Source organism: Lithobates pipiens, unplaced genomic scaffold, assembly GCF_037356315.1.
Source record: "Lithobates pipiens isolate NorthernLeopardFrog02 unplaced genomic scaffold, aLitPip1_a1.2 Scaffold_18, whole genome shotgun sequence".
Classification (NCBI taxonomy): Eukaryota; Metazoa; Chordata; class Amphibia; order Anura; family Ranidae; genus Lithobates; species Lithobates pipiens.
In genome coordinates this window covers 18,290,643-18,306,451 of record NW_027507758.1, presented here as the reverse complement: position 1 = coordinate 18,306,451, position 15,809 = coordinate 18,290,643, and the positions used below count along the sequence as shown (strand labels likewise).

General features: G+C 43.4%; 1 protein-coding gene across 1 annotated transcript in view; it reads right to left on the bottom strand.

Moving 5' to 3' along the window:
- Positions 1 to 5,499: 5,499 nt before the first annotated feature.
- The window catches only part of MRPS18A (mitochondrial ribosomal protein S18A), a 30,709-nt gene continuing 20,399 nt past the window's right edge, over positions 5,500 to 15,809 (bottom strand). Inside the window, exons 3-6 of the mRNA XM_077485414.1 lie at positions 11,190 to 11,294; positions 9,784 to 9,907; positions 7,122 to 7,191; positions 5,500 to 5,682 (exon numbers count right to left, since the gene is read on the bottom strand). Of these exons, the coding sequence (XP_077341540.1) occupies positions 5,538 to 5,682; positions 7,122 to 7,191; positions 9,784 to 9,907; positions 11,190 to 11,294 (444 nt within the window). The 3' untranslated portion in view covers positions 5,500 to 5,537. The remainder of the gene's footprint in view (positions 5,683 to 7,121; positions 7,192 to 9,783; positions 9,908 to 11,189; positions 11,295 to 15,809) is intronic.

Here is a 15,809-nt window from a genome sequence, read left to right as displayed (position 1 = left end):
GAGTGTGGTCAGCCTGTTTGCTTTAGTCTTCACAAATAAAATCAAAACATACCAATGAAATGCCCCCTGTTTAAAAGTCTACACCCACTTAGTTCTTAATACTGTGTACTGCCCCCTTTACCACCAATGGCAGTGGTCAGTCATTTGTAATAGAGGTCTATGAAGCTCCGAATTCTTGCAGCTGGTAGAGCTGCCCATTCGTCTTGGCAAAATGCCTCCAGGTCATATAAAGTCTTTGGTCATCTTCCATGAACCGCATGTTTGAGATCTCCCCAGAGCGGCTCAATGATATTAAGGTCAGGAGACTGATGGCCACTCCAGGACCTTCACCTTTTTCTGCTATAACCACTGGAGGGTCAGCTGGGCCTTGTGCCATTGGGTCATTGTCATTCTTTGAAAGTCCAACAGCGTCCCATGTGCAGCGTTCATGCAGAAGGATGCAAATTGGCTGTCAGTATTTTCTGATAACACGCTGCATTCTTCTTGCCATCAATTTTCACAAGATTGCCCATGCCTTTAGAGCTCACATCCCCCATAAACATCAGTGAGTCATCACCATGCTTCACAGTGTGGATGGTATTCTTGTCACTATAGGCCTTGTTAATCCTTCTCCAAACATAGCGGCTACAGTTGTGACCATAAAGCTCTATTTTGGACTCGTCACTGCCAGAAGTGGAGAGGCATGTCAAGGTGTTGTCGACCTATCGTAACCAGGCTTTTTTTGTGGCATTGGAGCAAAGTGATGGTAAAAGCCAATTTAAAAAAAATTAAATAAATAACAAACGTGTTTTACTTACCTCCTACTGGATCCTCCTTTTCTCCGGGCCCTCTTGGCTGCTCCTAGCCCCTCCCTCCTTTTGATTGCCCCTAAGCTTGCTACAGGGGGCACCCAAGCCAAGTCAGAGCACCGTGTATCCATTCAGACACAGAGTCCCGACCTGGCCCCGCCCCCTCTATCTCCTGATTGGCTGACTGACAGTTGCCGGAGCCAACGGCACCACTGCTCTGTCTCAGCCATTCAGGAGTGTCCAGGATGGGCGAGGAAATCAAGGACATCGCTGGAGAGAGAAGGGGGGAGGGTAGGTAATTGGGGGGGGGGGGGGGTGTGTGCTGCTACTGCACACAGAACGCACGAAGCTGAAATAACCTTCTGCCTTTACAACTCCTTTAAGGTCTCTTTCTGGCAACTCGACCATGCAGCTCGTTTTTGTTCAAGTATTGTCATATTGTGTTCCTTGAAGCAAGCATGACCTCTTTTTCCAGAGCAGCCTGTATTTTTCCTATAGGTTACCGGTGGGGGGTTTTCTTTGTATCCCAAACAATTCTTCTAGAAGTTGTGGCTACATCCTTTTTTTTGGTCTACCTGATCTTGGATTGGTATCAAGAGATAATCAAATCTTCCACTTCTCAATAAGTGATTGAACAGTAGACTGACATATCCAAGATATCTTTTTTTTTTTTTTTTTGCATATCCTTTTCCATCTTTAGAAAGTTCCATGACCTTTTTACGCAGGTCTTTTGACAGTTATTTTCTAGCTTGCTCAGTGGATCCACGTGAGAGTTAAACTAATTGCAATTTAAAAAACACCATAGGTGGGGAAATTACACTTTAATTGCCATTGTAATGTGTGTGCCAAGGCCAAACATTCCAGGGGATAAAAAAAAAAAAAAAAAACTTCATCAGGACCATCTGGGTGATTTCTGGTATCATTATTTAATAAGGAGCCAAAACAACTATGTGATAATAAATGGCTTCATATGATCTCTAGCCTTAAATAAAAGACAGTTTTTTGGCAAGGTCATATTTTTCAATATCAATGGCAAAATGTCATGATTTCTGCCAGGGGAGGCAAACTTTTGAGCAGATATGTACAGTTATAAGACATTCCGGTGCTGTGCGGCATGCTTCATAGAAATACATTACCTGTCCAGAGGTACATTATTAACCTCTATTTTTTTAAATAAACCATATTCTTCCTACAAATTGTGTGTAGTTTGCTAAGAGTACCTGTCACTCACACACAACAAAGTCCATTTTGTGTGCTTCAAAAAAATGATCAGATAATGCCGTTTATCTACTAGAGGCCCACCATAGACCGAGCACATTTCTTTCCTGCAGCCACAGACAGTGGTGACAGATGAATCCCTCAAGACATGTGCGGTTCATTCAGAATAAATCAGCAAATATTTCGTTATTCGGATACAGTAGCTTGGGATTAAGCATAATCTATTCCATAAGAATGCTTGTAATCCAAAGCACTCGTATATCAAAGCGAGTTTCCCCATAGTAATCAATGGAAACGCAGATAATTGGTTCCAGTGTCACTGCTAGTGTATGCAGTACTGCATGTGGCCAGAGGTGTGTTGCGGGGGGGGGGGGGGGGGGGGGCACCAGAGACACTCGGGAACTGAGCGTCACCAGCACCCCCAGACCTCTGGCCACATGCGGTACTGCACACCCCAGAGGCTTGGATCCTCTCTAGTGTCAGTTATGTTCCCTATTCACACCAATATTGTGTCATGTCAGGCTGAGACGTCCTGTCACAGCAAGAAGAGGTGGAGCAAGCCCAAATGCACCGCAGGAAGTGGGTTTAAAGCGCGGAGGAGATGCCGGGCATGCGTGGCTGCAGAGACTGAAGCATTCCTGCTCACAGTAGGGCTCAGTGAGCTGTAAGGAGCTAAAAGTCTGTCTGAGCCCACCTCATGGACAGGGAGGATGGAAAGACACCACAGGTGGCTGCAGGCAAGAGCAAGCCAGGACCGAATAAGTGCCGTTTTCTTACCTTCTTGTATAGTTACTTTTAATGTTTTACATCGCTATACCTGCAAAAGGGGCCAGCCTGAAGTCATCTAGCTGGACGTAATGTTCTGACTAAAGTTCCACTTTAACCGGTTCCGGACGGATCGCCTTCCTGCGGCAAGGCGGCCCGACTGCGCAAAATGACGTACATGTACGTTGTTTCATGCAGTAGCCACTGCGGGGCGTACACGCACCACCGGAGGCACGATGATTGGCTGCCCCTCTGTCCAATCAGCGAGTCAGGCGGACCCAATGTTCAGCGGCAATGGCGATCGTTCCTGTAAACAGGGCAGATCGCCATTCTGACAGGGGAGAAGATGGAGATCTTGTGTCCCCGCTAAGCAGGAACATCGATCTCTGTCTTCAACCAGTCAGAGCACATCCCCCCCCACAGTTAGTAAGCACTCCCTAGGGACACACTTATACCTCCCGGGGCTGAAGTGGTTAAACAAGCCACCAGTAAGCGTCAGCACTATTTGACACTTGTTGAAGCTCGATAGCTGCTTGTTTAACCACTTCCATACCAGCTGCCACAGTTTCACTGTGGTAGGTTGGCTTCCCTGCGTGAAAACCACAATGCTGCACAGCGGGCGGGGGGGTGCCGATGCTCGTGGCTGGCGGTCACGATGACCGCCGGCCACGAGCGATCGTGTCCAGGAGACACAGAACAGGGACAAGTGTGTGTGTAAACTTCTGACAGGAGTGACAGATCGTGTGTTCCTATTAGCTAGGAACCACGATCTGTCACTTCCTGTAGTTAGTCCCTCCCCCTTCAGTTAGAATCACCTACCAAGGAACGCAATTAACCCCTTCACCGCCACCTATTGTTAGCCCCTTCACTGCCAGTGACATTTTTAATCGCACTGATTGCTGTATGAATGCCAATGTTTCCAAAAATGTGTCAAAGTTGTCTGATGTGTTCGCCATAATGTCGCAGTCACGATAAAAATCCCAGATTGCCGTCATTACTAGTTACGTCATTACTAGTTACGTCATTACTAGTTACGTCATTACTATTTACAAGTAAATAAATAAAAATGTCATAAATCTATCCCCTATTTTGTAGACGCCATAACTTTTGGCCTAAACTGAGGAATATTTTTCGAGGATATTTATAGCAAAAAGTAAAAAATATTGCTTTTTTTTTTTCAAAATCGTCGTCTTTTTTTTGTTTATAGAGCAAAAAATAAAACCCGCAGAGGTGATCAAATACCACCAAAAGAACGCTCTATTTGTGGGGGGAAAAAAAACTGTCAATTTTGTTTGGGTGCAACGTCGCACGACCGCACAATTGTCAGTTAAAGCGACGCTGTGCCGAAGAGCAAAAAGTGCTCTGGTCAGGAAGGGGGTATATTCTTCCGGGGCTGAAGTGGTTAAAGTGATAACACTCCCTCCATCATCTGTCTCAAACACCCCTCAACTGCAGCTGACTGAACCTGCAACACAGCGGCTGTCAAGGTTTGCTGTACACATTGCTCTTCACCACACTGAAGTAGAAGACCTGAGAGACCTCAAGGGAACACAGCATTGAACTGAATAGATGGAATAATGGAAAAAGGGCCTTCGCGCTACTATATAAAAAAATAAATACAAATAGGGTAAAAATACCTCTCCAATTAATCAGTGTAAGTAAATGTAGAAAATATGAATGAATAATCACAAAGTGCACGTGCAAATATAAGGTGCAAAAAATGCAGCAAGACCTAATAATATACACAAACTACCCAATAAAGTGATAAACGTGAAAAAATCCTGCGCAAATATGCCAAAAAATAGTCCTTGGAACAGCTAAGTGCAAAAACCATAAATGAATAAATATATATATAAATAAAACAAAAAACTATATTAAAAGTCCATATAATCACAAGCACCAATAGTAAAAATAAGTGGATGAAAACGGTGGTGTTAAATCCGAGGAATAAGGGCTCTCAGAACTCTCACCTCAAAAGGAAGAAAAACGAGCACATCACAAAAGGGCTATCCCACTCCACTCCTCGTCTCCAACCACCAGGGGGGTCCTTTACTGTGGCAGACTAAAGGCGATGATTTCCATACCGGGCCACTAGAGGGCCATAAGTTGCATGTACGCTTACTGCGGTGACCAGGAGGATATTCTCCGTGATATGTGGCTCAGATAGGAATAAAAGAGAAGGAGAGAGAAGGGAAGCTCCAATAGTGTAGTAGTTTGAATAAAATAATGGTTTTAATGAAAGAAAAGCAAAAATCGGACTCTCACATTTAAAAAAGTAAACAACAGCACAAGAAGTAAAAAAATGGTGGTACGGCGTCTTCCGCCAGTCCTACTTCACTTCCGGTACGTCATACGGCCACTCCCTACGCGTTGCGTCAATCACGTGACTTCTTCCCCTGAACACTTCTTCCGCCACTGCCCGCCCCCCATCCGTAGACCTGCGCCAATGCCCGCCCCCCATCTGTAGACCTGCGCCACTGCCCGCCCCCCATCCGTAGACCTGCGCCAATGCCCGCCCCCCATCCGTAGACCTGCACCACTGCCCGCCCCCCATCCGTAGACCTGCGCCAATGCCCGCCCCCCATCTGTAGACCTGCGCCACTGCCCGCCCCCATCCGTAGACCTGCACCACTGCCCGCCCCCCATCTGTAGACCTGCGCCACTGCCCGCCCCCATCCATAGACCTGAGCCATGTTCATCCTGTGTACAATATAGATCTGCACAAAGCTTTGTGAGAAAAGAAAGACGTTTATTCAATATGACCGTTCATTGTCTGTACAAGTAAGGTTTTTTACTGTAGCGCACATTATCCTTCATGATGGGGTTCCCAACTGGCATTTTCACTTTGCACCACTTAAGTCCTTTCCTGAGAATTGGCCGAGCACTGCTTACAGACCAGAGAGTCAGATACCTGCAGAGAGAAGCAGCCACATAGACAATATTATAAACAGGAGGATGGGTAAGGAGGGTAAGAGACCAACAGAAGAGACACAAACTGAGCGCATAATACAAGAGCTGCTTTTACAGAGATAACTTTTAGTAAAGAAACAAAAAAACGAGGGTTGCACAGATACTCCTTTTTTTAAATCGGCAAGTAGGAGCACTGATACTTTGTCAAGTACTCGCCGATACAAAATGAATGGGCTCAGATCGCACTGCAAAGAATCGCATATGATTTGAACAGGAAAGCGGTGCGTTTCTGGTCCGAATCGCATGTGGTTTTCCCCACCGCTCCTGTGTGAAGCCAGGCTTGTCATAGTGATTACAGCCTGGGCTCAGACAGGAGCGGGAAACTATTCTGACAGGAATCGCACCGCATTCCTATTCAAATTGCAGTCCAATTTGAGCCCATTAAATTTGTATGGGTGCAAATCGCACTGCAAAGTACTGGCTTCGGGTATCAGAGCATTTTCACAAGTACGAGTAATCATGAAAATACTCGGTGTCGGCACATATACCGGTATTGTTGCACCCCTAGTCTCTATGCTTTATTTTATTTCAAAAATCGCTTTGAAAAACAGCCCGCTAGCATTTCTGGCCCTGGCCATCTTGAGTAAGGGCAAATGAATCATGTAGCATTTACTTCCTGTAATCCATCAGCCCCTAGCTCAAGCATGCAGGAAGGTGTGCTTAGCTGGGAAAACCCCCCTCCCCTTCTAAGGACTCCTGGGATATAGGACATAATTTGCCTAGGCAAGAAACCAGGAAGTAATTGAAAAATAAATAAAATTATTATATATATATATATATATATATATATATATATATATATATATATATATATATATATATATATATATATATATATATATATATATATATATATATATATATATCAGCAGCTACAAATACTGCAGCTGCTGACTTTTAATAAATCAGACATTTGCCTGTCCCGCCCCATCTGTAGACCTGCACCACCACAAGTTTGATCGAGTACAGATCTAGGTGTGCCCCAAGAATGTTTTAATTCACTTACTCTGCCCCCACCCCCCCACAAAAAATGACATGCCAAACGTGGCATGTCAGGGGGTCACCTCCCCTTAAAGCGGAAGTTCCATTTTTGGGTGGAACTCCACTTTAACAATATAAAAGTTTAAATATAATAAACTATCGGGGAGCAGAGAGCCCCCGGCCCCTCTGTGAACTGGAAACTATAGTCTTATTCACACAGCCCCACCCCCTGTTCAGCTTCTATATTATGGCCACAGAAAGCGACGCAGGGCAGAGCTACATCGCCCTCTAGAGTTGGAGGAGACAGAGATCCTCCTCCTGTTACGGGTCAAGTCAAACCTATTCCCATCGATACATAATAAAGCTTTTATTTGGATACCCTTGACCACCTTGGCTCACCTGTTTAGCTTGAATTTCGGTTTGGGCACAACTCCCTCCGCAAGTTTGGGCCTGTGATTTGGAAAAAGACCTGGGGATAGAAAAATAAATAAAAAATATTACTGTGATCACTAGACAGACCTCAATTATTCAAAAAGACATCTAAAAACATATCACATCACCTCCTCTATGTATGACAGAGCTTGTCGGGAAAGAGGAGAGGAAGGCCCACTTCTGACCATCACACCATGAGAGGTTGTTGGCCGTTTTCCTTCAAAATCCTTGGGCAGTATTACGGATTTGGCTCCGCTTTGTGGACATAACAGGCTCCACTTTTCATGAAAAGCTTTCCACAAGATTTTCCCGCATCGATTTTTGCCTCTACCCTTTCTACATGGCCAAAATAGCGGTGGTAGTAGTAGTGGTGATGGTGGTGGTGGTTGCGGGGGGGCTGCACCAGTTAGACACAAATAGAGATTCCAGCATTGAAATCTCATCAATTAACCCCTTGGTAACTAGGCCAATTCTGACATTTCTCTCCTACATGTAAAAATCATAATGTTTTTGCTAAAAAAAAATTACATTATATGTGTTTTTTTAGCAAAGACACCAGAGAATAAAATGGCGGTCGTTGCAACTTTTTATCTTGCACGGCATTTGCGCAGCAATCTTTCAAATGCCTTTTTTTTTTTTTTAAAAAACAGTTTTGTGCTTTAAAAAAATAAACAAACAATAAAAAAAATAAACAGTAAAGTTAGCCCAATTTTTTTGCATAATGTGAAAGATGAAGTTACGTCGCGTAAATAAATACCCAACATGTCACGCTTGAAAATTGCACAAGCTCATAGAATGGCTCTCAACTTCGGAACTTAAAAATCCCCATAGACGACGATTTCAATTTTTTTACAGGTTACATGGTTTGAGTTACAAAGGAGGTCTAGGGCTAGAATTATTACTCTCGCTCTAATGATCACGGCGATACCTCACATGTGTGGTTTGAACACCGTTTTCATATGTGGGTGGGACTTACGTATGCGTTTGCTTGTGCATGCGAGCACACGGGGACAGGGGCGCTTTAAAAATATATTTTTTTTTTTATTGTTAAATTTTTCTTTTGTTTTTTTTTTGTTTTTGTTTTTTTTTACACTTAAAAAAAAAAAAAAAAATCATCACTTTTATACATATTACAAGGAATGTAAACATCCCTTGTAATAGGAATATGGCATGATTGGTCCTCTTTACAGTTTGATAAGGGAGTCAGTAAGACCCACATCTCACCTCTAGGCTGGGAAGCCTGAAATCAAAAAAATAAAACAATCTTTGTTTCCCAGACGAGGCGGCGCCGTTTGTTTGAATGCAGAGGCCGGGTGTGACGTCATAACATCGCGTCTGACACCGGAATTATCATAGAGACTCCGATGACCATCTGGTCCACCGGAAATCTCTATGGTCGCCATCCAGGGCCGGCGAATCCCGTCTCTGACTCACCGATGGAAGCGGTGAGTCGGTAGAAGCACTGGAGGGCGGCGGCAGGGGGGACGTCCCCTCTCGCTGCCCGTAAGAACGATCAAGCGGCGGAATAGCCACTATGATCATTCTTATGGTGTAGGGAATCACCAGCTGAAAAACACGATATCTGAATGGTGCCTGTAGCTGCACCCATCATTCAGATATCACTGCTCTAAGTCAAGGAGGTCGTATGACGGCCGGCGGTGGGCAAGTGGTTAAGATATAAAAATCCAGCATAATTCAAATTTTTCACATTCTAGAAAAAGCAGTTTTGTAAATGCTTTACAATGAAAGGATGACTCGTAGAGGATAATTAACTTTTTCCAATTATTTTGCACCACACTCCACTCTCAGCCATGCAGTGTTTGTTTATAAGCAGTAGGGGTGCACCGAATGGATTTTTTGGTGCCGAAACCAATACCGAAAATGACAAATACAGTAGGCCGAAAACCGAAACAGATACCGAAAATGACTGTTTTAAAAAAAATATTTTTATACAGGAGATGGTCAGAGACTCGGGACATGGCACAGGACGTGGTCAGAGACTGGGGACATGGCACAGGACGTGGTCAGAGACTGCGGACATGGCACAGGACGTGGTCAGAGACTGGGGACATGGCACAGGACGTGGTCAGAGACTGGGGACATGGCACAGGATGTGGTCAGAGACTGCGGACATGATAAAAGAGATAAGTGCAGCCAGTGTGTTGTCCACAGTGCAGGGAAGAGAGGAGAGCCGCCTCCGCCGCCTGGTTGAATAGAGCGCCGGGAACATCACAGCTTTAATTCCAATAGCTGTGTGTTCCTCGTCGCGCGCCGCCACATACAGCCCCTCCCCCTTTGTCCAGGAAACTTTGATAGACAGGTCACCCGTCCCAAGCGGCGGAGGCGGCTCTCCTGCGCTATACACCTCCCTATGATGGGCGGCGGTGGTGCTCCGCCCCCACCCAGGCCCCGCCCCAGTTTCGGCTCCATTATCGGACGTTTTTTTTCTTTTGGCAAATTGCCGAAAAGGGCATTTTTGGCCGATATGTTTCGGTGGCTGGAATTTAGGTGCATCCCTAATAAGCAAACAATCAACTTATGCAGGACATAAGAAGTAGAACGGTGACAACTCAAATATTTCTATCCTCTAACCCCCCCCACAGGGGGCAGTTGTTGGCTCAGTTCTTACCCGCTCGATGGGCCATCTTAACACACGCTACAACTTTCTTGTGTTCCTCTGCACACAGGCCCGTCACTTTGCGCGGTATCATTCCACCATCCGATCGGATGAACTGACTGAGGACAAGAACGTCCTGCGGAGAAGACAACCAAAAAAAAATAAAAAATTAAGGTGGTTGGGGTTTTATTTCCATCACATTTCATACCCTCCACACTTGCTCTGGTCATAGAAACATACAAGAGACGGCAGAAAAAAAACAAGTAGTCCATCAAGTTTGATAGAGCACAGATGTAGGTTTAACCAATAATGTTTTAATTCACTTACTGTTGACTGGCTCACTACTCCTGGTGGAAGATTACTCCAAGCAACTCTTATTGTAAAACAATACTTTAATGCTACCCTTGAGCTTTCCTCCTGCTAGTCAGATTATGCAAATATCAAGTGCCTGCAGTCTCTCCCGATATACGTTTTATCCCTCTGACCTTTTACTACGTTTGTTGGCTGTCTCTGGACTCATTCTAACATATTAATATATCTCTTTGTAAGTGAGATCTCCAGAACTGAAAATTGTATTCTAAACGAGGTCTACCTAAGGATCTATATAGAGGAATCAGGACCTCCTTCCTCCAGCTGGTGACCCCTCTAGTGATATAAAGATCTATATAGAGGAATCAGGACCTCCTTCCTCCTGCTGGTGACCCCTCTAGTGATATAAAGATCTATATAGAGGAATCAGGACCTCCTTCCTCCAGCTGGTGACCCCTCTAGTGATATAAAGATCTATATAGAGGAATCAGGACCTCCTTCCTCCTGCTGGTGACCCCTCTAGTGATATAAAGATCTATATAGAGGAATCAGGACCTCCTTCCTCCTGCTGGTGACCCCTCTAGTGATATAAAGATCTATATATATCTATATATAGAGAGAGGAATCAGGACCTCCTTCCTCCTGCTGGTGACCCCTCTAGTGATATAAAGATCTATATATATCTATATCGATAGATAGATCTATATATAGAGAGAGGAATCAGGACCTCCTTCCTCCAGCTGGTGATCCCTCTAGTGATATGAAGATCTATATTATAGTTCACAGGCTTTTATAATGAGGTTTCTCCCCATTTTACAAATCAAGATCAGACAGTTGCAAGCAAGGTATAACAGTAGTAATGAAGCAGTGGTTTAAAGAGGGGGAAGCCCTATATATATATATATATATATATATATATATATATATATATATATATATATATATATATATATATATATATATATATATATATATATATATAAAAACGGTCTCTACGAGTGATCTTTCAGAAAATAGTTGGATATTGGAGCATGTGATCAATACATAAAAAGGGACAGGTCCTCTTTGAAAGGATCTCCGGAGATAGATCAGTCTTGTGAAGATCTTACCGTGTAGTCGTATTTATGTTTGAGGTTCCAGCGACAGATCGGACATTGACCAGAGGGATTCGGAGGACACAATGATGGTTTCTCTTCTAAAATACGTCCTTCAAGCTACAAAAAATAAAAAAATAAAAAAAGTTTCTATACATTATAAAGATATGATCAGAATTTTATTATAGCCAGAAGATTTACCCCTCTACCCTTCATGGCCAGGCCATTTTTTGATACAGCACAGCGTTATTTTTAAGCTGAAAATTACGCGGTTGTGCAACGTTGTACATAAATAAAATCTACGTAATTTTTTCCCACAATTAGAGCTTTCTTTTGGAGACAATCGGTCACCTCGTTTTTTTATTTTTTGCACAACAAAAAAGGCCAACAATTTTGAAAAAAAAAAAAAAAAATTATATATATATTTATATATTTTTTTTTTTTTTTACTTTTGGCTGTAAAACATAGCCAATAAAAAAATAAATAAAGAGAGTTTCCAAAAATTAGGCCAATATGTATTCTGCTACATGTTTTTAGGTAAAAAAAAGAAAAAAAAGAAAAGAAAAAACCCAATAAGCGTATATTGATTGGTTTGTGTGAAAGTTATTGCGTCTACAAACTATGGGATATATACTTGAATTTTTATTTATCTTATTTTTGTCCTAGTAATGGCGGCGATCAGCAACTTATAGCTGGACTGTGATATTGCAGCAGGCAATCAGACACTAACGGACACTTTTTGGGGACCAGTGACACCAATACAGTGATCAGTGCTAATGACACTGGCTGGGAAGGGTTTAAGCATATAGGAGCTATCAAAGGGTTAAACGTGTGCCTAGCCAGTGTTTTGGTGTACACTGTGTTTTTTTTACTAGGGGAAGAGATGGAATTTATTCCCTGCCGTACAGGAACAGACACCTTCCCTTCCCCCTTATCAGAACAGAAATCTGCTTTGTTTACATAGGCAGATCACCGTGCTGTGTTTTGTTTGTACCGACAATCGGTGGGTGCCAGAGGACATCAAGTGCCCAGCACCCACAGATTGGCTTCTGCTGTGAATATTCGCAGCAGAGGCAACGCAACCCCTGCAGGCAGAAATGACAAATCATGTGTACATATACACACAGGCATACCCCACTTTTAAGTATACAATGGGGTTTACTAAAGCTGGAAAGTGCAAAATCAGGCTCACTTCTGCATAGAAACCAATGAGCTTCCAGGTTTTATTACCAAAACTTAATTGAACAAGCTGGGGTTAGAAGCTCATTGGTTTCTATGCAAAAGTGAGCCTGATTTTGAACTTTCCAGCTTTAGTAAATAAACCTCATTGTTGTACTTAATAGTGGGGTATGACTGTACATGATACGGCGTAAAACGGCTATAGGGCAGCCAGCAAATGGATATACAGTACTGTGCAAGTTTGAGGCAGGTATGAAAAAAAAAATGCTGTAAAATGAAGAAAGCTTTCAGAAATAGAAGTGTTAATAATTTTTATCAATTAACAAAACGAAAAAGTAAATGAACGATAGAGAAATGCAAATCAGTATTTGGCGTGACCACGCTTTGCCTTCAAACCAGCATCAATTTTTCTAGGTAGACTTGCACACAGTTTTTGAAGGAACTTGGCAGGTAGGTTGCTCCAAACATCTTGGAGAACCAAGCATAGATCTTCTGTGGTGCCCAACACACCACCCTACAGCCAACCAGGCCAAGGGTATGCGGTCTGCATTTTCCATAAAAAAAAAAAATGGTTCTACAAAATGGCATCTATAGATGTTGTGACTGTAATTGCTTCACACATGCTGTGCCTTTTACGAGAGGCTTCTATTTTCATTGCTAGGCCTGTGATCCACCACATAACTCCAAGTCCACCGCCTCGTCTTGTTTTTACCCTTGCCATGCTCCAGATGGACCTAATGGTAAGTGTCCAGGTCACCAGACAGCAACACGGGCAATGAAAGGGAGGACCCTACTAGTAGTAGTGCAGAAGAAGGAAGACTCGGGAGCCAGTGTGTCATGTTATCAAGGATTTGGGGTATTTGGAGGTCCCCAGATGGAGCTCAGCTTTAAAAACAAACCTATGTTTTGTTCATTAAGAGCAAAGAAACACGTTTGCTTGAATCTCTCACATAGCAACAAGCAAGTCACTCCATGTTGTGCAAATCAGCACCGTCTCCAGAAAGTCCATAGCCCTGTTTAAAGAAAACTTCAGACTTGAAAACCCCCTGCTCCTGCACCCCCTCCATTGGAGCAACCATTCTGTAGACCCCACTCCTTTCCAGATTCCTTTGCTCTGAAGGTCCAGTGACCTCACAGGTCCTCTTGGTCCTCCTCTTCCACCAACAATGAACAGACTCTACGGAATGACAGTGGGCCAACTCTCAGCATCACTCTTCTGTGAGTTCAGGGCAGGGGGCAGAGGCTTGACAAGCAGGTATTGGTTGGATAACATTGGGGGGGGTCAGTGAACATTCCATTCTGAAAAAGAGCAGCGCCAATATAGAAGCTGGAGCTACTGGGGGATCCATACTTTTTTTTTTGGCCCAATCTAGACTTGGGCTTTAATCTACAACTCCAATGACTTGTAGCACACACACACGCGCACACACACACACACACACACGCACGCGCACACACACGCGCACACACACACGCGCACGCACGCGCACACACACTTTTCTTGTGCTCAAAGCTGGTGAAGGGACTAGTGCAAGAGCCAAAAAAAAGGGCAAGGGGCTGCTGGGCAGTAAAAAGTAATCTTTGCGTTTTAAGCAATAAAACATCCAAACACACCACCATGCAGGTGGAGAGAATAAAATCGCAGCCCTTATGCCCCGTACACACGATCGGACATTGATCATCCGTTTTTTTTTTTCCACGACGGATGTTGGCTCAAACTTGTCTTGCATACACACGGTCACACAACGTTGATCGGAAATTGCGAACGCCAAGAACGCAGTGACGTGCAACACGTACGACAAGCTGAGAAAAATGAAGTTCAATAGCCAGTGCGGCTCTTCTGCTCGATTCCGAACATGCGTGGAATTTTGTGCGTCGGAATGGTGTACACACACACACACACACACACAGACACACACACACACACTCGGAATTTCCGGATTTTGTTGTCGGAAAATTTGAGATCCAGATCTCACATTTTGTGCGAAGGAAATTCCTTCGCACGAAATTTGGATAATCCAATGGAGCCCCCAACACGGTCGGAATTTCCGACAGAAAGCTCCCATCGAAAATTTGCCCTTGGAAAATCCAACCGTGTGTACGGGGCATTAGACTTGGAATCTAGTGCAAAACGTGAGCCAGGAGGTCCAAAATGTCACCGTGCGCCAACAAAAATAACTATGCAGACATGGAAGACTCTTCTGAAAATGCACATTGGGGGATCCAACATCCAGTAGGCAAATAGAATCAGAAGTCAGGTCACAGGTCCTGTCTCTGCAATGCCATCACCTCAGATGGACCAATGCATGGAAAGTAATAAAGAGACGAGCGGCTGGTCTCTTCTTCACTCTTATGAGCCTCATCCTGGGACAAAGCCAGAACCTCATATGCGAATAGTTTATTCGTACATAGATAACACGTCTTGCATCTTTTAATGTGTATACACTATTGAATTCTGATTTACTGCACCGCTAAAACGTGAGGAATTCAATGTCTGGCCAAAAAAAAAAAAAAAAAGAGAGAACTTCAGACACTCACAAGTTAAGCAAAAAAGCGGGCATATCGAGACAAATAAAAAGATGAAATAGAATTTATTGGCGCAAACACAGCAGTCTAATAGACCTCATTCACTGCCTCGCCGTCCAATTCTTCATCTGATTGCATTCTGAAAAAAGAGCGATGGTTATGAAACTCAGCACAGCCCTCCAAAAAAAAAAGAAGAAGAAGAAGAGGTCCCCCGGGGCATGTTGTGGCTTTGGCTTCCATAAATAGGCACAACCGTATGATATTTTTACATCAACCGAAAAAAAAAAACTTCACCCTCTGTTACCACAACAACTCCATGGAAAGTCTAGGTTTTGCCCGTCATAAAAACCCAAAAGGACACAAACATCCAACCCCAGAACTTTAGAGGTGTCATTAACCCTAAGCCTATTTTTGGCATTTGGTGTTTACAAGTTAAAATCCATATTTTTTGCTAGAAAATTACTTGGAACCCCCAAACATTATATATATATTTTTCGCAGAGAATAAAACAGCGATTGTTGCAATATTTTATGTCACACGGTATTTGCGCAGCGGTGTTTCAAACGCAACTTTTTGGGAAAAGGGACACTTTCATGAATAAAAAAAAAAGAAACAGTAAAGTTAGCCCAATTTTTTTGCGTAATGTGAAAGATAATGTTACGCCGAGTAAATAGATACCAAACATGTCACACTTTATAATTGCACGCACTCGTGGATTGACGACAAAGTACGGTACCTAAAAATCTCAATAGGCGACGCTTTAATTTTTTTTTTACGGTTACCAGGTTACAGAGGAGGTCTAGTGCTAGAATTATTGCTCTTGCTCTGACGATCGCAGCGATACCTCACATGTGTGATTTGAACACCGTTTACATATGCGAGCGCGACTTCCGTATGCGTTTTATTTGCTTTGCGAGCTCGCGGGGACGG